This window comes from Bombus flavifrons, chromosome 6 (genome assembly GCF_040668555.2).
Source record: "Bombus flavifrons isolate JBK064 chromosome 6, iyBomFlav1_principal, whole genome shotgun sequence".
Lineage (NCBI taxonomy): Eukaryota > Metazoa > Arthropoda > Insecta > Hymenoptera > Apidae > Bombus > Bombus flavifrons.
The window spans coordinates 10,812,481-10,836,360 of NC_138447.1; the positions used below are offsets into that span (position 1 = coordinate 10,812,481).

A 23,880-nucleotide genomic window follows, 5' to 3' on the forward strand; every position below is an offset into this window, starting at 1 on the left:
TTGAAGAGGACCTAATGCATGAAGGAACATGACAGTTACTTCGACCATTTAATAACTAGATAAGACCATTTTAATTTTGTTTCGGTGTAATTTCTAATCCGTACTTTTGTAATTCGTAACACAGTATAAAATATATTTCACGATGAGGCGAAAGGCAGGCGTTGGTGCTATTCAAAAACAAAAGCTGGAGCGAGAAAAATATAGAGATAAGGGAACTGAGATTCAAGAAAATCAGTTTGAGCAAATGACAAAGCATATGGAAACATTTCGCGTGAATTTAGAAGAATTCGCCTCAAAGTATAAAAATGAAATTAAGAAGAATGCACGCTTTCGGCGGCAATTTACTGAAATGTGTGCATCAATAGGTGTAGATCCTTTGGCCTCAGGTAAAGGATTTTGGTCAGTTCTTGGCATAGGAGATTTTTATTATGAACTTGCTGTTCAAATTGTTGAAGTTTGTATGGCTACAAATTATAAAAATGGTGGATTGATATCATTGGACGAACTTAGGACAAGATTGATACAAGCCAGAGGCCGTAGGAAAGAACACCAAGAAATCACAAATGAGGACTTATTAGCTGCAGCCAAAAAATTACGAATTTTTGGAAATGGATTTTCTATTGTTCCAATTGGACGTGGCAAGCATTTAGTACAATCTATTCCTGGTGAATTGAGTATGGACCATACTGCTGTGTTACAGCAAGCTAGTTTATCTGGAAATGCATATATTTCAAGAAATATGCTGTGCAAGGAATTAAAATGGGAACCAGATAGGACACAAAAAGCCTTGGACCACATGGTAAAAGAAGGACTGGCATGGTTAGACGAACAAGGTGAAAATGAAACATTATATTGGTTTCCTAGTTTATTTACAGCCTGCATTGTATCCAAAGAGTAAGCACAATATTGACTTTACTATATATAGATAGACAGTGTTTAAAAAAAGGATATCTGTAGCATAAAATGTATTTTTAATGTGAATAAATTTACATATTCCTGTAATATGTACATGATGAAACATCCATTATAAAGTTCTTGTAGATGCAGAAAAATATTATCACCTAATTTCATTTGGTTCATTAAATCTAAAACAAAATATCCATAGTTAGTCCAAAATATCTTATATTACATGAATACAGTAAATACAGACTTCTGTATATCCTCAATTGCATGTTGTGCCAATTGTTGTTTGCAAGTTAATAATTCTTTATTTAATTCATTATTTTCCTTCTGTAAGAAATTTATCTTTCCCCTGAGTTCTTTAGATTTCCCTTGAAATTTAACTGTCAAAGATTTTGCTTCATCCCTCCATCTAAAATGTAAAATAACATAATGATACAGATAATTTCTCATTTACATCTGGAAAAAGTTTATGTACTTTTTACTTAATTTTTGGTGAACTTGAACGTGATTGATTAACTCCTTTGTTTTCCTATCAAATTTCTCTTGCAATTTATTCATATAATCTGATAATGCAGACTGACAACAATGACATTTGTTTTCAACTCTGTAATAGAAATATTTTTTATAATATCGTTTGATTTAATAAATACTTGTATTTACTTACGTAATATCAAAACTAGGCTTATTTTTGACATATGGATTTATTCCATCAGTAATGTCATCTCTAAATTTATTTTCCTTTATACAAGTTGCTTTATGGAGATTAACTTCAAGTTCTTGAATTTTATTTTCAAGAGAGTGCCTTTCATTATCTCTTTTCTGTATTTCATATTCAAAATCATGTTTCAATGACTTTAATTGCAATACAAGATTTTCTTTATCACCTAATGTTTTAGCTAATTGACTCTCTAAATCCGAATATTGTTTCATTATATCTTTATTTTCATGATCAGCTTTATTCACCTGATCTTGTATGTTACTAGTTTGCTGTTCCTCTAACTTCTGTAATTTATCATTTGAAGTACCCAGCTTACTCTCAAGAACAATAATTTTTTCTCTTAATTGCTTAATTTCCATATCATATTTATTTTTAGCTATTGTTTCATCGTATACTTGTAACTGAAGTTCCATACGTTTGGCTTTCTGTTCATATTCTAATACTTTCACGTTTAAATCTCTACGTATTTTGTTTGATTCTTCTTCAGTAAATTTCAATTCTCTCTGAGCTTTTTCTGCTACTGTTATTTTTGCCTTTAGTTCTGCCTTAAGTTCATTGATCTCTGTTAGATACCTTTTCGTATTTAACTCAATCTCATCTCTTGTTTTTTTATTCAACTCTTGTATTTTTACATCATATTCATTACCTATTACATTTAGTCTCTGTTCTAATCTGGCTTTTTCTTCCAATACAAGAGTTTCACGACGAAGCACCAAATCCTTTTCTCTAACTGCAGATTCTATCAATTCAATAACTTCTCCCATCTTAGTTTTTGTTTCCTTGTCTCTTTCCATTACGTTTGCAGCATATGTTTTAACTTCATTCAACTGTTTTTCTAATTCTAATTTTGCTTGTACCACTTTATTGGTTTCTGTTTTGGCATAAGCTAATTCCTGTTTTAACGTTTCTATCGTCAGCTGGTTATTCCTGTCTTTTTAAAAAATAAAAATAATGTCTCTATTTGTTATTGCAAATTATAAATAGATGTTACTGACCTTTATCATGGGCGCTCATTTCAAGATCTTTATATTTTTCCAAAAGTTTATCCTTTTCATTAGTCAAACTGTTAATTTTTTCTTTACTACTTTCATACAGTGTTTGATGTTTGATAAAATTATCTTTAGCCAACGCAAGTTTTTCCTCTAACATCCTAATAGCTTCCGAGTAGCTTTCCTTAATAGCATTTGTTTGTTCTTGATGAAATTTTGTCCCTTTCCCATACACATGAAATCCTTTTAATTGATCTTCTAAAGCACTTACAGTATCCAGGGAAATATGCCATAGTTGCAAAGCTGAATCTTTTTCTGTTTCTAACAGCTTAATACGTTCTTGTAAATTTTTTATTTCCTTTTTATGTGCATCTTCGTCATCACATTCTTCTAAATGAATACGATTCAGGGATTCTTTTATATCGGTAACCTTTTGATTCTCATTTCGCAGAATTTCTAATTCAACTCGCATATTGTATTGTTCTGTCTAGAAAGTGGATATATAACAAATATTTTTAGGTGCATATAAACAATGTTTTAATTTGTACAAACGGTATACCTTGCATAAGTGCAAATCTCGTTTGAGGTCCTCCACGATTTCATATTGTTCTTCGAGCAATGTATCCCGCTCGCTGCTATTGATAAAAAAAACTTACCAAATATATTTATCATAAATAAAACAAAGAATACAGGAAGATATATAACCTTAAAGCTAACCTTTGTTTCCGAGCATCATCGTGTTCTGTATCGAGCATTTTATCGCTAGAATGATTTATGTTTCGCAATATTATGTTGCGCCAAGGAACATGATGAAAGATATATTGTACGTTTAATTTACATTTGCAATGTTTCGGAAGATATTTCAAGCAACATCATTGAAGTCGGACGCGTAAACATCAACAATGTTTCATTTTACCGATAGCGCATAAATGCATGCATTCAACAGGATGGTCGATAATAGTACATAAAATGTTAATATCCTGCAGTATATTTAAAGCATTGCAATAAAATCATACATTAAAATTCTAAATTCATGTGATTGTCCGTAAAACTTTCTCTGTTATAAAATACAAAACATGATGTGCAAGCAGATGATATAATACCGACTGAAGATGATTCATGAAGCGGCAAATTTATCATTTACCAACAAGCCAACATTTCGAATAATCGTATTCGATTACACGTAGAAAATGCACGTGAAAAGGTAAAAGTATAAAAGTTATGAATAGTAAGTATAAAATATACGTATCCATATAAAAAAAAGTCATTTATTCGTATCATTGTATAAGCTTTCGTTTTAGCGGGCGTCTCTGTTAAATTGTTCAAAAAAGGCTGCAGTCGGTTTGTTTTTGTAGAGCACACGGTTCAGATAATCCTGATGAGATTTGTGTTGTTGCGCGAGTTCCAAATTCTCCTCTGCTATCTTCTTCTTAATCTCTCTGCAACGTATCGATTTATTCAAATCTCTTTTTTCGTTATAATTCAACAAATGTTTAACCTAAACCTCTTACGTTCTTCTCCGGTCAATTTCACGTTGATACGAATCCGCTATCTCTGCCTGGGTGTTCATTAACCGATCCCATTCCTCGTCCCTTCGCTTCTCCTCTAATCTCATTTTCTGGAAAAAGAGGTTTACCCTGAGCGAGCCAAATTTTTTGTTCCCCTGGCCGTGCCCTCGCATGGCCGTGACAACGGTTGGCACTGTTTCAACGGTTCGCGGCGCATCGTTAAAACCGCGCAAAACAAGCGTTCATTCCATTGGCTTTTACCTCGATTTCTTTCAGCTGCTGTGTTTGCGCCTCTCTGAAAACCCTAAGCTCGTCCGCAGTCATGCCCTTGTAACGTGAGGCCAACGGTTTGTGCGGTCCATGAGTGCTCTCCGCCTGCTCTTTGGCTTCCGTAAGGAAGTCCCCAGTCACGTGATTGTAGATATCCGCCTTCTTGTCCTCCTCCTCTTGAAGGGCTTCGCAGTGGCGGCGGTACTTCTGCTCCTCAGCCTGTCGCAAGGGGACGAAAAACGAAGCCGGTCATTCGACTAAAACGTACGATCCAACGGAGCGTGACAATTTAAAGAGAAAAAAAGTCAAGGATCAGAACGTGTAGGAAGAGTCGGGGAAGCGACTGAAGGATCGTTCGTCGTGTTGTTACAGAGACACGTACGTCGATGACGTCACCAAGTTTGCTCATCGACCGTAGCAACCTCGTCGTTGCTGTAAACGGTGCTCACCTTCGGCGAAGGTTTATGTTAACTGTGTAGCCCATGCTCGGGACGTGTTAAACGACGAAGCGACAATAACTCCGTCTCGTCGGTGCAGTGACACCGAGGGAATTCATCAGCGAACAGAATAGAACAGCCGTATCAAGTACAACGAGATTTTGCCACCGTTGAACTTTGACATTTCACGGTTCGTCGTCATTGGCTCGTTCGCGACGAGAGAAGAGACAACAAGAGAGTGAGGGTTTTAAATCAATTAATGAGACGAAGTACCATCAAGCACTTAATTATCTGAATTCACACTTTCTCGTCGTTCACGAACAACGACTAGTACGCAAATACCTAGAAGAGGAACGACAGGGAAACGGATCTCCGTCTGTATGAGAAGGAAATTCGATTCTCTGTGTTCCCTGGCTTGTAAAATACAATCGTCAGATAATAAGATTCTTATCTTTTTCTTGCAGTTCCTGACGCTTTGTTCCCGATTGTTTCGTCGAAGGACTAAATAGGAGAAAGCCTTACCAGAGCTCGATTAAATTGCGCGGTGGCTTCGTTCAATCTTCGACGACAGTCCCGTTCCATCTGATCTAACGCCATGGCACGCTTGTCCCTGGAGATGACAGCTGCTTCGTACGCTTTCTCGGCTTCCTCGCGTTCCCTCTCCGCCTGCATACGTTCGTTCTTTTGCTTTTCGATCCACCATCTCATCTCTTCTTTCTGCGCTTTCGACCGTTCTTTTGCATTATCGTCCTCGCCCGCGAATCTGCAGCATTCGACCATCAAATATTTAATATCGTTCCTTCTCAAGCTCGAGGAGATTCTCACGCGAATGAAATTTACTACGACAACATTTACTTCTGTCCAAAACCAGCTTCAAAAGAAAGGTCGACGTCGCCTTTTTTAAGAGCAGTTGGATCGTAAAGATCGAAATCCCGACGCTGTTCAGCACGCTGATACTGCTGTCTAAAGTGTTCGATCTCCTTATTTATATTTCGCCTTTCCTGGAAAATCAACAAATGACAAGGTGTAACGTGGATTCCACTAACAAAGTATTCAAAAGGTAAGAAACGCGCAAAGAGCAACGAGTACGCGAACAAAGTCGGAATTTTTAACGATGACACTGCAAAAGACAATTAATCATCCGGCCGTTTACTTTTTACCGTCCATAATTGACAGTTTACCTCTTCTTGTTCTTTTTCCAGCAGTAAAGCGACCTTACTACTGCGAATCAAATTCTCGTCGAGCTGAGATTCTCGGGCCTGTTCCAGCTCACGTTGCTGCTTCTTTTCCGCGACCTGTTTGTCCAAGAATTCCTTGTCTATCTGCGGGTGTTACGGATAAAAATTATTATGCCGGACGTTCTCGAAAGCGCAGCATGATATATCGTTCTTTCGCGTGCGTATACACTTATCGTTTTTGTCCTTCATGCACGATCGATCTGTAACAGGTTATCGTGCTCGATGGAAACACTTTGCTCCTTCAGACTTACTCCGATTTTCCTGAATCGTGGATTGAATATTCGTTCCTTTCTTTCCGCATCTATCTGCCGTCTGCGCTGAATGGATGCGGCCAGTTTCAGGTCTTCTTTGGTCGCGGTTTGAAACTTCAGCATCGTGCCAAATTCGATCTACGTGAGGACGAGCGTAACCAGAGCCCGAGTGTCAGCTAGCCACGAAAGCCGCAAGAATCACGTGGAATTCGTTACCATGGAGCGTTTGAGCGATAAACATGGCGTTACCTTGTCAAAATCTAACGCGTTCTTCGTATCGAAGCAGAGGATGAGAGATTCCTATTTATCGATTAAGAAGAAATTTGGCCAATTTTACTTTTATCTACGCAAATCGGTTGATAATGTTGGATTGTTTTTAATTAATCGTAAACACGTGATTATATTATATAAAGCGTGATATTAACGCCATTAATCATGTTCGAATTCAGGCGATAGTAGCATCTATTTGACGTACATATATAGAGTGCTAATAAGAATATTTGCATGAAAAAGTCACGTGAAGAGCAGATGTTGAAGGAGTAAACATGTGTCGTATAACGTATCTGTTGACTCGGCGAAAGTCATTACGGATGATTCGTGACTTTACGTTTCTGTATTATCACGCTTCTGTGAACGTCTGTATCGATCGTATATACATATGTACATAGTTCATAGCGTGTTGGCGACCGCCTACAATTGCTGAGCTTACGACAGGAATAAAGAACGAATTTAGTCGCCTTCTTTGATTTCTTTGTGTGGACGTTGTGTTTCGCGTGACATCGTGACTCACGGAGCCGTCGTTATCGCGTCGTTTTCTTCAACAATGAGAACTCGGTAATGAGAATGGATTACGAATCAAACGTAGGCATAGACTTTAGAGCGGTGTCGAAGGCACGTGGAAGCCACGAGAACGCCACATTGTTTATTAAATATTCTAGGCTCAAATCGTTTTGCGCAAATCGCGAGAAGCTCGAATAAATCGTCGTGAAAGGCAAAGCCTCTTTACGGCTTCCAGCTGGATACGATGAAAAGAATATTATACGCTGTTGGTACGCGTTGCCATAGATTTTAAGGAAATACTCGCCTCGTTTCCTCTTTTATCGATTCGAACGAACGGTGTAATTTGTGTCTCTTATTTTATCCAAAGATTCCGCTATGCCGTTAATACTGCCGGAAAGTGAAAAAAGAAACGCGCTAACAGACGAGATTTCACTGATCCTTAATTACAGGGACGTAACCGGAGGAAAAAGCGATTCGTTTATTACCGTACGATAGGTCTGTTTCCTGTTAATTACATCGCTACCACGATGATTATGGGAAACGTTTCGATGATACTCGCGTTGAGAGTTTCGTTCGACTACCTCAACCATTGATATTTTTCTATGCGTTATCGAACGACGTTCAACGACGAGCAACAGTTTTCGAACAATGCAAACGAATATCGATGCTGTCACGAATTTTGCGCTCTTATTAGAATGTGTTAACACGATCGCGGTATTGTATGCGAGGCTAATGATTCTAATTGTTCGCTTAATGGGAAAACGCACGTGCCTTCGGTTGACCTATATTTAACGTATCGGGCCATATGGTTGGAGATTGCCAGTGCAGATCATGGAAAAGAGGTTACACGAATAACTGTCTATCTATAACGTGGAAGGAGACGATCAAAGTAAAAGATACAAACCCAATGGTTTTTGTAGCAAATTCAATTTTGTATATTTAAAACGAGGGAGATCGGATTTTAACGCGCAAAGGATCATAACGATACAACTAGGAGCTGTTTGCGTAATTACGATAAACCGAAGAAAAAGTAGTCTTCTTACTTTCCTTTTCCTTAAGTTACTCTTAATAACGAATATAGATTAACGTACAAGAGTTGCACGTTTCCTGTATAACGATTCGAGTTCAGAGAGTGCGGTTTGCCAGAAATAAAACTCTCCTTTGAAGCACGAGACATCTATTTGTGTCATATTTTCGCAATGGCAAGTTGAGAAACTTAAAGAGCAGTCGTTTCTGCAAAAATACGTTCTTTGAATGTATACGGAGTTCCCGATTAAAAGAATGGCTTCATTAAAAGTTCACTCTTCCAAAGAGGAATTTATTTAAGATCGAAGAAAGATACTAATTGTTTTTGTTTTTCAGTTATGTTTACCTACCGTATGGCTGTCGATATTAATGAAAGATAAATAATATTGAATGATATCTCGAAATGCCTGACAGAACTAAAAACTCACGCGCGAAATAAAGAAAAAACAAATGCACACATGTATATCTGTCTGTATAGTGCAAGACTTTAACGTTGTAAGAAGTACGAAAGAACAAACCCATTCAAGAAATGTAAATCCACTGCTCTTAAAAAAGGAATTACACGAATTAGCGGCGCGTTTTAATTCACACGGTAGTTTTCTCGCGTTGCTAAAGAAATAAAAGAAATAGCAATAATAATTGCAATATCGAGCGCAGCATTTAAGTAGATTCCGCGTGGAGACTCGCGGAAAAATGAGTTCCATGTTTTCGCGGTACCCCGCACGTCCGATCCAAAGAGAAGATGCCCCGAAGCGAAGCGAGACTCGACGGCGCCTGCGTGACCATGTGACGCCATTGGCGAACCGGGCAGCTCGTCCGCTAGACATTCAGTCTCGCCTCAGCATCGAGTGAGGTTGTATGTGTTCACGGTGCGCAATTGCTTGGCAAGCTATCACGGAAGTAGTCGAAGCTCGAGTTAATCCGACGGTGGTCGCGCTAACGTATTCGAAGGTACAAAAACACGAAACAAACCGGATCGCGTGACGTCGAAAGTCGAGCAAATATCGCGAGGCTGAGTGAACGCTAAACTTTTCCTCGTCCCGTTCGCCTGGAACGGATCGGTCAAAATCGATCGAAACATTGTCAAATAACGAAAGGTGTAGAACAAGCCAGGAACAGGGAAAAAAGAAAAAGTAAAGGAGGAAGAAAGAACGAAAGAGATATTCGAGAAGCTCGTTCGTTCCGTCTGTAGTTATCGTTTGAACGGACGATTAATACGCGATACGCGCGCGTCCCTCTTCGTCTGTTCTTTTTTTTTTTCTAAATCAGACTACGAACCATAACTAAACCCTCGTGTCCCTCGCACCGTTCCAATTAACGTTCCAGTGATAAACACGTGTATCCGAGAGTGCAAGGGACAAAGAGAAAAGAAGGGAAGAAGAAGGGACTGGGCAACCAGACAGGCAAATTTGTTCATTCTCGTTGCGGACGATGCTACTGCTGTTCGGCGAGTGACAAATTCTAACTAAGGAGGCATACAAACGTATATATACGCGTATAATACATCGTACACACGTTTATTCCGTAGTGTTCGTCGGTACGTTTGGCTCCGTGAGCACATCGCGGAGAGTACATGCAACGATCGGGTGCGTTATCGCGTGTGTCGAATCGTCGTTACCCTTACTATGCACACTGAGAGGTACCCGATTACTATGAGAGAATGAGTTGCTCGGTGAAGATTTCGTGTGGTAAGAACTGGAGCGGGTCGCAGCGGAGGATCAATTCCCTCGCGGAGGAAACGACGTGCCCTACGGCTGGAAGCACAAGCTGCGCCGGCTTAGCGGGCCAACCGAACGCCGTAGCGTCGACGTCAACGTCGACCACGGCCACCACGTCCACCACAACCACAACCAACACCGTCAGCCCGAGCACGCTGACCAGCGGTAACCAGAGGCTTGCACCGCCGCGTCCTGTCAAGTCGATCGCCTCTAGAAAAGGGGAGGATACCACGAAACTGCTCAAGTACATCGACGATAACGTCATCGGCAAGAACGGCACGTTCTTCGGACCATTCGGCCGCAGGAAAGGTCAGTGATCAATATAGTCTTTGCCCCTACCGCCTCCTCCAGCCCTGCTGCCCCCCTGCCCCCCACCAAAACCCTCGAAGCTTCTTCCCTCTTTCTCTTTGTGTCTCTCTGTCGCACTTTCCGTGACTTTCTTGTTCTCTCGGTTTCTCTCTTTCTTCCTCTTCCCATAGCCGACACTACGCAACGGATGGATCCACGACACAAAGAAGCGCGCGTCTAGCAGGGTCCACGAGCTCTCGTTAAGGTCGTCAACATCGTTCGATTAACGCGACACATTACGAGCTGTGTGTGTCCTATCAATAAAATCGAAGGTTCTCGTAGCTTCGACGAGTCCGAGTCTGACTACATACGAGGAGTGTCTACTGGACCGCTTCTCCTCCGTTTCTTCCTATTTATTTTGTCCACCTTGATTCTAGATCGTTCCACCTAAACACGCGTGCATTTCATAGAATCAGACCGACGAAGCCTCGATGTTTCTCGAGCAGGTGTTTCTGCTCGATGTCTGCTTCGCTATGTGTCGGACTGACAGAGGGGATACCTTACAAGTGCACTTGGCATATACCTTTCGTAACACGATACTTCGGCGAGCCGCGCGTGGAAACCTCTGCGTTGCGAGTATGTATCTCCAATTAGGAACATAAAAGCGCGTCGTGCGCTGTTCGCCGCAACTGCGATCGATATCGCGAGGATGATCGTTTCTCCGCGTATCCCCGATTGTTGTTGTTGACGCGATCGCGTGCGTGATACGCGAGATTTTGTGCGAGGTACAACCTCGCGAAGATCGGTCTTACCCGAGGGTGTTCCGTTCCTCCGTTGCAGGTAGAAGCGGCGAGTAGCGAACGTATATACGTATGAACGAACCGGGCTCGATCGCGTACGACGCTTGCATAATTAATTCCCTTCGGTATTTCGCTTTCGAGTAGCGGTAAGAGAGGAGAGGATATCGAGAGGCGCGGATAATGTAAGCGTTCGTTCGTCAACGTAAACACCCGGCGTTCTGCTACGGCAACTCGCATGTTGATTCTGTTAAATATTCAAAGGCACGACAATGTTTGCGCGTCGTATTATTTCGATGTCGTTGGCCTACGGTCAATCCGGTCGAAGGACATCCATTCTTCTGTCCTCCGCCGAAATTGTCTGTCGAGGTTCGTTCCTTGGTAACACGGCCCGAGCTGGATGCGACCTGCGGGAACGTTATGACGGGATAAGGGACCCGAGAGGCGTCGATCTACCGAGGGCGGAAACCAGGCTCTCTGCCTCTTTCTTCCGGGTGACTTCGTACCAATCATGGCGACCATGTTGCCCGTCGCCGTTTTGATCGAGTTAACTATATGTATAGTTTCACCCCAAAGCGTAACTCGGGTGTGTCTATCGTTAGAGAAAGAGAGAAAAGGAGATGATAGAGAGAAAGAGAGAGAGAGAGAGAGAGAGAGAGGAAGAGGGTTCGTCGATGCCGACGATGTTCCGGGATCTCGTGTACACACGCTTTCTGACCGCCGCCCACGGAGGGCCACGTGCGATGCAAATAAATTGCCACCGCCGCCCATTTTAAACGATTCGCCATTAGAGTGTGCCTCGTGTTCCGGTTAAACGCTCGCCGATCTAATTTTCCTCGCGAAGTATCCACAAGCTATGTCTCTTTAATCATCGTTTCTTAGGTGTCTGGCGACGGATTTATGTAAACAGTAGATAAAGGACGGTGTCGCAATTGCGCAGGAAATTACTAACACGTTCGAGATCGTTCTTTTAGCTACGGGATTCACGCGGCGAGGCTACTTAAACGTTCTTTTCTTTTTTTTCGTTGAATAATGGATTCGCTGGGATGCAGAGAACCCGAGTTGTTGAGTGATTACAACGTTTGATCCGCTTTTTATGCGAACGAGTAAAGTGAACAGTACTGTATTATACGTTCCTTTTTTTTTATCGGATATCGTTCATAAACCGATTCTCTTTTTTAAACGTCGATGTTTGTTGTACATTCCAAGATCATAACTACGCGCTTACATTTGTTATTAGCGGTATTCCCGCGAATAATAACGGCAAATATAAATCAGAATTTTTAGAAATTTTTTTAGCTCCATGTGTTTTTAATCTGAAAACGTTCGATCGTAGGAAAGGAAATTTAAAAATACTTCGAGGAAAAAATACGTTTATAGCTAAAATTCGTCATTCCTATTTGAGACGTTTGGAGATGAAATTAGGAACACGTGAGATTACAGAAAATCGACAGCTTCTCCCTCTCTTTGACAGGAAAGCTATTCGTGGTAACGCTCAGACATATTCCACCTATTAATAGATCGCGTAATCTGGCAAACAATTATCGTCATTGCTCGCAGACGTAACGTTCTCTGGTAGAACGAAGAGCGATCGCGAATATCGTCCAAATTAATGTGCCATCGGGTTAATCCCGTTCGAGGCAGTGGCATTATTAGCGTTAATAGCCCGGAGCGTGGACGAGACGCGTGATTCATGAGGAGGTCGAAAAAACACGTCGGACCAACGGTCGAAAAACAAGTTTCTCGAGTCGACAGATGGGCCAGATGTGTGTCGGTCGCCCAATCTGCTGATGTACCGATTTGTCATGAGAACGCCGATACGCAAGGTCGTCCGTTTTATCCGGTCTGATGTATACATATCATATCGCTTGAGAGTCGTGCAAGTCTTATAACACGACCGTATAAACCATTGGCGTGTCTCACGTAACGAAAATATGTATATACATATACAATCTGGACGCAATGTAGACGGAAGGAAACAATGTAACGTAGCATCGTTCGACGAGGATGCCACGAATGTCGTAATGGCGAACATTTGAAGTGACTCACTTCGAACGAGCGAGAAACGATAGCCGCGAATGCAAGAAGGTGATAAGAGTCAGCGGGTTTACTATGCGAGTAGCGTTATCGAAGTGGGCACAGTCAAGGACTCGACGACGAGTACCTCGAAAGAAAATGAAAACGAAAGTCCCCCTCTGCCTGTAGCCGCAACCGACATCATCGATGTCGTCATCAGGCGGATATAGCCACGTGGATAGTTTCGTCAAGTGCAAGGTCAACCGGTAAGATGTATCAAGATCTTTTTCTTTATCGATATCTTCGCTGCTACGTTATTGACACTGGGAATAATATTTCTTTATCGCACGCGAGAAGTTTTCATAAGTTGGCGGAGAATTCAGAGATGGATATAAGAGAATCAATCTGTGTCCCAATTTGCAATGATCGTTTATTTGCGTGGGCCAAACGAATTTCTGTTTATGTTTTCTGGCAACGCGAGCTACGTATCGGCGGGAATATTCGCGATAAGATAATCGCCGGAGCAAATTCCGACGTTGCTCGTGTATTCGCGTATCCACGCCAAATACTCTCATCGTTCTTCTATCCTGTTGCGTTTTATTACTTTGCAAGCACGGGATATATAGGAGGGAAACTGAAGCCCGATCGATTGTTCGCCATGTGGAAGCGTCTGTAAAAGCGTGACCCAGTTTGTTATGCGTACCGACACCTTGTTGACCTAATTTCAGCCCTTCCGTCGTATAATAGCGGAGTAACGCCCACGAGCGCCCCTTGTCGAGCTCTCTGCAACTTTCCACGGAATCTTAGTTGACAAACGTTGCTCCTGCTTCGTTTTATCCGATGGAAATCAGCCTCGAACGATATTACGGACGACCAATCGCGTGCGTCGCTTCATTTCCAATGCAGTTTCGCATGAACGTAATAAAAGCGGCGACATAACGACGGCCATTGTACTAGAAAACAACGACCGGTATTCATCGTAATTTCGCTCGGGCGGGTTTGCCTTCTCCCTGCTTCCTCTTTTTTACCGTCTCTCTATTTTTCTATTTTTTTTTTTTTTCGCGTTCTATGCAAACCGCCATGAACAAAACTACTTGACATTCCACGTAGACCATTCGTAGTAGCTTCCATCGAATAACAATCCCGCTGAGTAATTACGTGACGATAATATGACCAGCCATTTGATGGAAAGATTTGCCTGATTCTGTATTCGTGCATTTTTATCACCATGTTATGTGTAACGCGGTGAAAGCACGCGATTTAAATGTGAGAGAATAATCTGATTGTGTGCTTGAGATAGAACATCGTCGATGTCGGGTAGTCGAAGTAGATGCGTCCTCTTTCGTCTGACTGTGCTATTAATCGGACGGGCTCATTCTATTGCGGGCAACGCTGCGTCCTCCTGGGCGTTACACGCCGATGACTGTCTAGTATCCGCCGAGTTAATCGCGCAGAGCTGAAAGTCCAACACGTCAGTGTTGTTGAAAAGTCGCGAGAACATGTGGTGGTATCTCGTTCACGTGCCGCAACGATGCTACTCGTGTGTACGCGTGGCGTGCACGTCCAGAATTCGAGTCCGATTCGACCTAAGAAACAGAGAAATCGCGCGATCCCAGATATCACGATGCTCTGACGGTTTTTTTCTTCTTCTATGAAAACGCCAAACGCTATATCTTATTGTATTTTTTTTTACCGCTTCTTATTTTTGTTTTCATTCGTTGTTTTCTACTCGTCTCTCTCTCTATCTCTCTCTCTCTCTATCTTTTGGTTTCTTTTTTTCATGTTTATCATCTCTTTTTCCTCTCTCATTTTCTCCAGCCGAAAGGCAATTTACGATGCACGGCCTCGATCCGAGAATTCGAATTTTAGATAAAGAATCGACGGCGTAGAATATTAATGAGACACTCCGGCGTCGAATTTCGCCAAGCCGCGTAGGAAGTGTATTATACGTTGTACATTGTTCTACGACACGAAAAAAAAAGATAGAAAGAGAGAGAGAAAGATTCGTGTTACATCAGAGATTGCGCGGCTCGCGAAATCATCTCTCCTCAAGTGGAAGCCGAGCTAGTGCTATCATTGTACACACATTCTACGCACGTTGTTTTCTCACGGTCTCAAGAGTAGCACCTTGACGGACGTTGTATCTTTGCTTGGACTAGTGTTACGAGTAGCAGCCTCATGCCAACGTAGTTGAATGAAATTCTAGTCTTTTCTCACCTCGTTACGAGAACCAACGATCGATGAATGCGCTAGAAATATAGCTGGTCGCCTAGATATCGCATAGATGGGATAAAGTAGGAGCGATAGTGGAAAGTAGTGGATATTGCGGTCGTTTCGATGATTCTCGTATTATATATGTATTTCCTTTGCAATATAGTTGAATAAGACACGCGAGATAACAATTATGTTTGTTTATGCCGAGTACCCCGGGAATACGATCTCAGGTTCCATTACAGCGGATGTCCGATATTAGATATCTGGCGCTACTGAAAATAGATATGATGTCATGCAGCAGTAAAAGGATGCGGCATGGAATCCAGCGCGCGCATAGCGAGAATTCTTTTCGAGTCCTTTCAAACAGGTAGACCTGTTCCCGGAAACGGACCCTAGCGAACCTTTCGTAAAAACGTGCCATCAGCCAAAGGAGTATCACCGACGTATCACGACAAAAATGTTTATATCTCGTGTGCTATGCGTTGTCGCGATCTCTAAAATCGGTTGGCTGCGACGTGACTCGTGAAGGAGCGGGCGAAATCGCTTTACCACACCCATTTGCCAACGGGCCGCAATAATTCCACACCGCGGGAAAGTAATGCGGTGTGGCATGGCGCGGCGCGGCATGGCGTGGCGTAGCGTGGTGCGGTGCGGTACGGTGCGGTGCACCGCGCATGGCACGACACATTGTCACCGTCGTTTATGCATAATGTCCTTTCGCGGCGGAGGAAAAGAATGCGCGCAAGCATCGGCCGACGCGAGCGCGTAATCTCGCTGCATAAGGACGAGGAATTACGCCCGGTGACCCGTCGAGAAAGAGAGATCTACTTTCACAAAAAGGTAAACCGCGAGAGGCACGGTTGCTTGAATTTACGCGTTTCGACGTGTCTTCGAGTTTCACCGCTTTTCGCCAATGCACGCTGGAAGATATATCCGCTTTGCTATGACGGTTACCCGGCTATAGCTGGTAATGCTAGAGACCGAGCTAGTTGATTGGAGGAATGAGAGCCAGCGTTTCCCCGAGGGTCGGAACGGCACCGATAGTCACGGTCCGTGGCGACGCGCCGCGATATTCGACATTTTTCGGTGGCTGCGGTTTAATCGAGGTTGACGAGCAACGCGAGCAGATATCAGACCCGCGACGTATGTATCGAGGTCAGTGTGCGAGGAGCATGCTGCAGTCGCAATTCACAGAGGCGCAAAACGGTTTTATCGTGCTCGAAGATGGGAAACGGGAACGGAAAACGATCGCAATCTATGCGCGTATGTAGGTGATGGATGCGGCGCGTGTCGCGGAGCGTCTCGTCTGGCTGCGTCGCGGCTGCCCCCGAGTCTGCTAACGGGATAACATGAAATCCGGCAGGCCAGGCCTCGTCCTCCGACGTCCCGATTTCCTCATAAGGACGCGTATACGGCGCGACATGATTTTTAGCGACTCCTCTCGTCGCTCCAGACCAACCAGCGGATCGCTCGTGGAAACGAGTCGCCACCGAAGAATAACAATCATCGTAACACGTTTATTCGCGGACGTGACTCAGAATTCGACGTTCGTAAGTACGACCAAACCAAACGTGAAGTAATAGCTTTTCGATAGAGTTTAATGTTTGGTTTAAGTTCACGATGCAGCATCGGCTTCCGCGCATTTATTTAACTTCGAAGTGGCGGATGATTTTAACCGAGAAACCATTCAATTAACGACTGCTCGTGTTTGTAAATAACGTGACATGTACCAGTATCGCTATCGTTGATTTATCAAGGTATATATGAACGTCATTTTGTTCAGATGTTTGTTAGTTAAACGGCTAGGTCATCGCGAGAAAGCATTCCACGACGAAGCGATCGTCGTAGAGAGAAAAAGAGAGAGAGAGAGAGAGAGAGAGGTTAGCGTCGGAATTATAGAAGTGAACTCAACGGGTGAAAACGTTTACGGATCGAAGATATGCATTAGAAAAAGGTATGCGAATGTATGCGAAAGATCCGGTTTTAAAGGCATTTCATATTTGCAGATATACGTAACTGTTTTTAATGTTACCAATGGGCATTATGGGCATTATATAATATTGATGTCATATTTGTCGTTGTTGATTGTTCTTATCATAATCATTTAAATGTTTGTCTATGATGTCATTCGCGATATTATTGTATCGAGGTTCTATTGACTGTATTAACTGTGTAAACAACGTGCAAAATTTACTTAACAGAAGAAGGAAAAAATCAACGTGAATACGAACGTGCGGTCACGAGTGTATCTGCAAAATGATGTACATAGTTTTTGCTCGAAGGTACATAGCTATACATTTGCTTTTCATAACCTGTATTGAATCAATCTGCGCAGCTTCGGACCATAATTTACCAAAGTGTTACGTATCAGAGAATGGCACGAAGAGATGCGGCTGGTTATTGGTACGTCTCATAGGAATTATACGGGCGTTGATCCTCCTGACCCACGATTATTCTATTATTGATAATGTTGCGAAAACATTTTCGAAAGATTCAACTAAACATTATTTTACTCGACACGGTTAATCGACGTTCTTTACTTTTAATTAAATTTTTCGTTAAACTCGCGCGACCAAAAGTGAAACTTTCTCGGCAGATTAATTCTATCCGATAAAAGCGCGAACCCTTGGTCATCCTCTAATTTTAGAACGCACCGTAAAGCCTTATAGGAGCGGTGAAAAAAGAAAGAACCAACAGCAATCTAGATCCTCGGCTAAGATGGATCGAGCGATACGTCATATGTTTCTAAGAGACCGTCATTTCCAGTTCGAGAACTTAAATGTTTCTGTACACGTAAGGTTTTATATGTCGAGGACGCTTATTTGGGCGCAAGAAAGTCCACGTGCGAAACTCGCGCAAATCGTAACAGACACGTTCCCTTCACTCTTCTCACTCTTCAACTGATCAGCTACAATAACGACTTTACACCGTCGAACGGTAGCGACTCGTTAAATAATTTCATCGACAAGCTTCGAAATATTTGACCTTTGCCAACCCATCCGTCCGCGGTTCGCTTATCGAGCGCGCTTGTATATACGCGTACGAACTGAGGAAGCGGAGAGGGGGAAAAAAAAATGAGAGAAGCCGGCATTACGGAACGGGTGGTAAGGAACGGGGCTCGCGTGAAATGTGGTTTCTTAAAGGCCGCGCGGCGCGAAAGAAACACCGGTTGAAATGCAGTGCGCAAAAACGAGCGTGCGTACGTGCATTCGTGGAAAAGGAACGGAGAAATACGCGGCGCGCATTGCACCGCAGTAACGTAATGCAATATTGTCACGCGCGGGGTAAAGTTGCACCCGAAACGTGGCGTATTCCAAAAACAGTTTCGCGATCAATGCGATGAAGTTTTTGGCGCATCCTTTGAAAAATGTTGCTCTGTGTTGACACGTGTTGATAAATAAACGAGCGCGTGGGTGTAACAAGCTTGCAGGGAAATTGAAAATATTGGAAGCGTTACATAAAGCTGGATAAATAGGGAACGAAATGAAATAAAGATACGTCGAGTGTTGCGTTAGAAAAAAGAAAAATTCGATAGGTTTGAAATCGTGGATGCTGTTGCATGTACGAAAGACGCGCGCATGCGCGGCGCGGGTGTAATTGCAAATCGGTCGAGCCGCGGCCAACGAGCTCAGCCGGGAATCCACGAACATTGCCGAACGTTCACCCGCGCGGCAACCGTGCGTAGATCCGATAGATTGTTACGCTTTGCTCGGTCTGCTCTGCTTCTCGTGCGTTACGTAACGCTTGTACGCACTACGTAAGCGGTGCAGCCGGAAGAGAAGCGTCGCTGGGTATCTAAATTCCGTGGCCGCTAAGGGGAAGCGAGTGCTATCGCGACGCGACACCTGATAGCTATCTGTTCGTCGTAGCCCTCGCATGTGTGGTCGAAAAGAAAGTTCTGCTGGTTATTTTCTCTTCCTTTTGTTGGCTTCCAACTCGAAATCGTAGCTAACGGAAAGATGGAGCGAGAGCGATCTCTTTCTCTCTTTGCCAATTATATCGATGATTCATTGCTGTTCGTTTATGTAAACTCGTTTCTGCCTGGTTAGGTTGGTCCAACGATCGAACGTTGCTCCGATATGTTTTGAAGTCAGCTTTCTCTGTTATTAGATTTTGACCTAGTTTCAATTAAAATCTTCTCACTACTTTTAATCAGATCTTCTATATAGAGAACATACATTAGTTTTTATATAATTTATCGTATCTATGAAAATAGATTAGAGAACATAAATTAATATTTATTTAATTTCTATACGTACTATTGAAGGAACGAATATCGCGTTTGTAGGATGGTTCTAGAAACTATGACGAATATGGTTCCTCCTTGGATTGATAGAAGACAAGAACGGATTAGATTTACCGTCGGCTGTTCTCCGGTAACATGATTATTTCTCACGTGTGACGGCGCGAGTCATCATAAAGTAATAAACCCGTCGTTCGTTAGAAACGCTATATTATAAGAAGGTAATCCTCGTTAAGCTGTTTACTTCATTTTTTTTCTTTATTAGCACGTTTTATCTTCGCTTAGAAACTAGCTACAATATCTCGAATATAAACGAACGATACATTCATAAATTACTATGCCTTCGGCGGCCATTACGTCTTATGTTAATGACTAAGTTCGCAATGTTAAATCGATTGAAAGCAATTGAGCGTCGTCACGGTAGTATTTGCATGAAAGCATACGAAAAAGCGTCTCGGTTCCAAACCGATACGTATGTGAACGAACAGACTACCGGTGAGGTCGCACAATGGCATGCACCGGATGCACGTTGAAGTTTCTCGGTTTCGATGAGAACGCGAGGTTGCACATCGGTCGTCTGTGAATGCTCGTCCATTCGTTACCCAGCGCGGCGTTCTGTTGCATTGTTCCTTTTTGTCATACGAAAAGGAAAAAAAGAAGAGAGTATGAGAGAATAAAGAGAGAAGAAAAGTAATCCATCTATCGTGAGTGAAAAAATCAAGCTCGGTATTGCTCGTCGTTGTTTTTATCTTTGTTGTCTTAGTTGTAACGAAGAATGGCAACGGCACATTCTCGATTCACTCTCAGGAACAGAGATAATAAAAATACATCTCGAACAAGAGTAACATACTTGACCGTGTCCGGTTCGATTCTCGGTCGAATAGAGACGCTAATCGATGTAGTGTGAGGTCACGAAGGTACCAATAGAACAGAGAAAATTGCCGTGCCACGATGGATGACACGTCTTTCTTCATGATCGTTTCTCAGATTTTGTCGCTGACGTCACCGTGTATCCAAAATGGCCGAACGTCAGAGATGCCAACGATCGCGTCGAAACGTGCATTATCGCGGGCGTGGTACGTAAATAGCTACGGTTTCTGCCGAGAAAAATCTACTCAACGAGACCCGTTCCGTAAAAGTACCTCTTGAAATAAAACGCGTATCCACGACGTCGTACGATCATTCGAACCATCTTTTGTTTCCTCCTTCCCTCCGGTCTCTTTCTTTCATCTTACGTCCCTGTTTCTCTCTTCACTTACACCCTGCACGATGGTTCTTTCCCTTTACCTCTCCCCCGTATCCTCACCTCATTCTCGTTCGTTCCTCTCCCTCTCCACACCGTTGTCGACCCAGAGAACTTGCACGTTTGTGTATACGTCCACGCGCTGTCCTCTCTTCCCAACGGTAATTCGCTTTTATGAGAACCGGAGGTTGCTCGGGCGTACCGAGGCGACGACGAGTCTCAAGGTCGTGCTATCGATCCGCCACCCTTCGCGGTTCCCTTGCCACTCTCTGTCCGATTTACTTTGCTCCAGCTCTCTATCTGCTCCCGGAGAGTGTCACGAGTTCTTTTTCTCCCTTTCTCGTACTCGTGTAGCCCTCTTGCCCGTTAACGTCTGACGTCACCGGTATCGATGCCACCGAACAGCATGGAACGGGACGAAACTGGTTCCATTGTAGGCGACATTTACGGGTTATGATCGTTCGTTGACTTCCCGCCTGGTAGCAGGTAACGCCTGTTTGATACATAGTTCTCGGGGAAGGTCGTTCGCCGGTAATCAGATCGGTTTGTCTCGTGTTACGCCCTCGATAAGAAGCAGCGATTCGCTTTTTGCGCGCACGCGCACCCGAGCTTCGAATATTCGTGTTTCGTTTTATACGATCTTTCTTCTGGATCGAACCGAGCAACGGTCGAAAATTTTACGTGCTGGACTAGCGGCACGCGTAAAGTATTTTTTTTGCATTAGATCAAGGTCCATTATTAATGGACGCGTGGAAAGAAGGATGACGGTGCTCGACAAAGGTCGGAGCTGTTTGGGAAATACTCACGGAACAGCTAGCGAGTGGCGCAACTCGATGCATGCTTTTACCAATTAAATGCATAATGCAATGAAAATAATCAAGATGAATGCGACTATTACTGTTTGTACACCGTCGGCATATGTACATCGATATGTGTTCTACAACGATCGACGCGTTCACCGCACGCGATTGCCGCAAAAACATTACTCCGCATGGCGACCGATCGAACAGTTATCTGTGTCAATTATATCTTTCGATTCGCGTGGTTTTGTTGACTGTGCGGAGTCTATCGGCTTTCCGAGATACACGCGTTGTCGTTGCTTCTTGGAAAATTCACCGGCTCGGCCATGTACTAGATCTCGTCTACGAAAACCTGGCAACAAAATCTCGATAAACTTTAACAGCCGACGAAGTCGTTCCACGAATTACTTCTCGGTTAATCGGGACGTTCGCGAATGATATGGTGCTCGAGCAATGCGATCGTATCTATATGTCGCTTCGTATTGCGATACGACAAAAAAAAAAAAAAAAAAAGAATAAAAAGAAGAAAGAAAACGATCAGCATGAGAGTACGGAACGTTGTTCGAGCCAAACGTTTCGTTTCTAAATTATTACGTTTCATGCAAGATCTAGAAGAGTTGGATCGACACGGGTCTAGGTGAAAGTGCTCGAATCAACGTGCCGCATGAGCAACCATGGCCCCTCGCCTATTCGCAATATCGATCGATCGGCTTTCCTGTTCCCTATCTGGCGCACAACTTTTAAACTCGATCGGATAAAAATTCGCGAAAGACATCACGAATTTCCTAGTTCGCCTCGATAAACGATGCTTGTACCGTTACTCGACAAAAAAGGCTTTGACAAGCTGGTCGTTTCGAGATACCCGTGGCCACGCTGATCTCATCTGCCGCTCGTTTCTTTCAGTCACTTTCCCTTCTCTATACAAATATTACGAAAGTCCGCGCGCTGCCAAACGGTGATACCTCCGGAAGAGAGGAGAAGGTGTACTTACGTGCGAAACAACGAGAGTGTGTTGTGCGAGAAGTTGTAATATGGGTGTGTATGTTGGAAATGTACGTGCGATTTCGCACGATTCACGGTGGAGAAAGAGAGAAAGGAAAAGGAGAGGAAAACCTGAGAGTTTCTATGGAAATATGTGCAAATAACTTATCGACACAAGCTTGCGCGCTCGAGCATCTGTGTAGGCTCGTGAGTGCCAGTTAATTTTATTTCTTAAATTGCTGCAGTTGATCTCTCATTTGCATGCTTAAGTCGGATATCGATATCCACGCCGTCGCTTTCCACGCTTCTCTTAACGCTATCGATTTGTATACAAATGCACTGACACAGATCAGATTTCCCTGGAAAACCTCTGGGAAACCTACGAAACGCTTTCATGCTATTTCTTGTGTAAAACATAAGTTTCGAAACTCATATTTAGATATGTATGTTACGAATGATTATAATTTGATAGCTACAGGATAAAAGTAAATAAAATCAAATGTCGTAAAATCGATACGAAAATTGATTCTAGAAACGTTTTAAAACCAATTTTCGGTCAAAAATAACTTAGAAGACATTTGAAAATCGATAATAAGCTGTAATCGAATTAGCAAACAGTTACTCGGTATGACTATTTTAAGAAGCAAAATCAATATTGCATCTATCTTCGATCTTCCAAAATACTTCACTAAAGAAATAAATAAACAGTCGTACTTCCTATAAATTTAAACTTGATCTTAGAAAAGCCAGTCGATATTTTTATTCTATACATGACCACGTCGGTGTAACTTGTTCTGCATGCTTGACGATGGATTGCATGAAATGAGAGTGCGAGCGAAAATGGTGAACGCTGTGATCCGTCAACGACAACAGCAGACAGTCATCATATTAGAATTCGTCATAATCCGCTTTAATTCTGCTTTTCTTTCTGTGTGGCGAGTGCCAAGAAACATCTGCGTGGGTATCGATCATTAATCATATATTTTCAAGAGGTAGCATGGTCTGGCAAATTGTACCCTGGGAAATAAAAGGATCGATACTGCGTTTTGTCCGGGGATCTGTTTCTTGCTTGGTTACCTGCTCATCAGGTTGCGATAATAACGTTAACAGCGTTGGAAGAAGAAGGCGGACACAATGACACGTGTACTATGCTATACGTCAAGATATTTCTACGAAAGCCGAGTTAATGATACTTCAACAGTGCTACATTATACGCTCAGATGTCGATAAATCGATTATCTTTACCCACTTTCAAAACGGATAAACAAAGAAGGGTCAGTCGGTTATAATCTAAACTAGACCCTGTCACTAATACACGTTTCAGAAAGCGATACAATTTTCGAGGAAAGATATCGGTTTCCGTGCCTTATTCTTATAGTTGATGGCCGCTTATTCCGAAGGAAAGGTGAAGGTAACGGTTGTTTTTCAAAAAAACCTTCGGACGCCCCACAATCGCACGG

General features: G+C 42.8%; 4 protein-coding genes and 1 long non-coding RNA gene across 6 annotated transcripts in view; 3 read left to right on the forward strand and 2 right to left on the reverse strand.

The window, feature by feature from the left end:
- The first annotated feature begins 78 nt into the window (after window positions 1-78).
- Window positions 79-1,018, forward strand: lsn (vacuolar-sorting protein SNF8). Its single transcript, XM_069115459.1, has one exon. The coding sequence runs from the start codon at window positions 143-145 to the stop codon at window positions 896-898; it is 756 nt and encodes a 251-aa protein (XP_068971560.1). The 5' UTR covers window positions 79-142; the 3' UTR covers window positions 899-1,018.
- Window positions 949-3,461, reverse strand: LOC138180998 (sodium channel and clathrin linker 1). 2 transcript variants are annotated; one of them, XM_069115418.1, is made up of 7 exons: window positions 3,328-3,461; window positions 3,170-3,245; window positions 2,617-3,097; window positions 1,568-2,552; window positions 1,379-1,507; window positions 1,151-1,312; window positions 949-1,085 (listed from the first exon to the last, which is right to left on the reverse strand). In XM_069115418.1, the coding sequence occupies exons 1-7, from the start codon at window positions 3,363-3,365 to the stop codon at window positions 1,058-1,060; spliced, it is 1,899 nt and encodes a 632-aa protein (XP_068971519.1). In that variant the 5' UTR covers window positions 3,366-3,461; the 3' UTR covers window positions 949-1,057. The 2 variants fall into 2 exon arrangements, with proteins under 2 accessions (XP_068971519.1, XP_068971520.1); XM_069115419.1 differs by having other exon boundaries at window positions 3,170-3,242; window positions 3,328-3,443.
- Window positions 3,462-3,907: 446 nt separating this feature from the next.
- LOC138181006 (RIB43A-like with coiled-coils protein 2) lies at window positions 3,908-6,443 on the reverse strand. Its single transcript, XM_069115445.1, has 7 exons — window positions 6,315-6,443; window positions 6,007-6,147; window positions 5,681-5,826; window positions 5,348-5,588; window positions 4,380-4,607; window positions 4,122-4,228; window positions 3,908-4,049 (listed from the first exon to the last, which is right to left on the reverse strand). The coding sequence occupies exons 1-7, from the start codon at window positions 6,435-6,437 to the stop codon at window positions 3,908-3,910; spliced, it is 1,128 nt and encodes a 375-aa protein (XP_068971546.1). The 5' UTR covers window positions 6,438-6,443.
- LOC138181021 (uncharacterized) lies at window positions 4,602-6,133 on the forward strand. The gene is made up of 3 exons (XR_011173422.1): window positions 4,602-5,155; window positions 5,290-5,885; window positions 6,028-6,133. It is a non-coding gene; the product is annotated as an uncharacterized LOC138181021 (long non-coding RNA).
- Window positions 6,444-9,507: 3,064 nt separating the features above from the next.
- LOC138180989 (uncharacterized) overlaps window positions 9,508-23,880 on the forward strand; it is a 54,122-nt gene continuing 39,749 nt past the window's right edge. Inside the window, exon 1 of the mRNA XM_069115405.1 lies at window positions 9,508-10,147. Coding sequence (XP_068971506.1) covers window positions 9,781-10,147 — 367 coding nt within the window. The 5' untranslated portion in view covers window positions 9,508-9,780. The remainder of the gene's footprint in view (window positions 10,148-23,880) is intronic.

What these genes read in the sequence shown, in the direction of transcription:
- lsn (XM_069115459.1), top strand. Translation starts at nt 143, where the DNA reads ATGAGGCGAAAGGCAGGCGTTGGTGCTATTCAAAAACAAAAGCTGGAG.
- LOC138180998 (XM_069115418.1), bottom strand. Translation starts at nt 3,365, where the DNA reads ATGCTCGATACAGAACACGATGATGCTCGGAAACAAAG. An exon ending in AAGCCTAGTTTTGATATTAC is followed by an intron (nt 1,508 to 1,567) that starts GTAAGTAAATAC and finishes TTTCTATTACAG; the next exon opens with AGTTGAAAACAAATGTCATT. An exon ending in CACCAAAAATTAAGTAAAAA is followed by an intron (nt 1,313 to 1,378) that starts GTACATAAACTT and finishes TTTACATTTTAG; the next exon opens with ATGGAGGGATGAAGCAAAAT.
- LOC138181006 (XM_069115445.1), bottom strand. Translation starts at nt 6,437, where the DNA reads ATGCTGAAGTTTCAAACCGCGACCAAAGAAGACCTGAAACTGGCCGCA. An exon ending in CACGATTCAGGAAAATCGGA is followed by an intron (nt 6,148 to 6,314) that starts GTAAGTCTGAAG and finishes TAACACCCGCAG; the next exon opens with ATAGACAAGGAATTCTTGGA. An exon ending in TGGAAAAAGAACAAGAAGAG is followed by an intron (nt 5,827 to 6,006) that starts GTAAACTGTCAA and finishes TTGATTTTCCAG; the next exon opens with GAAAGGCGAAATATAAATAA.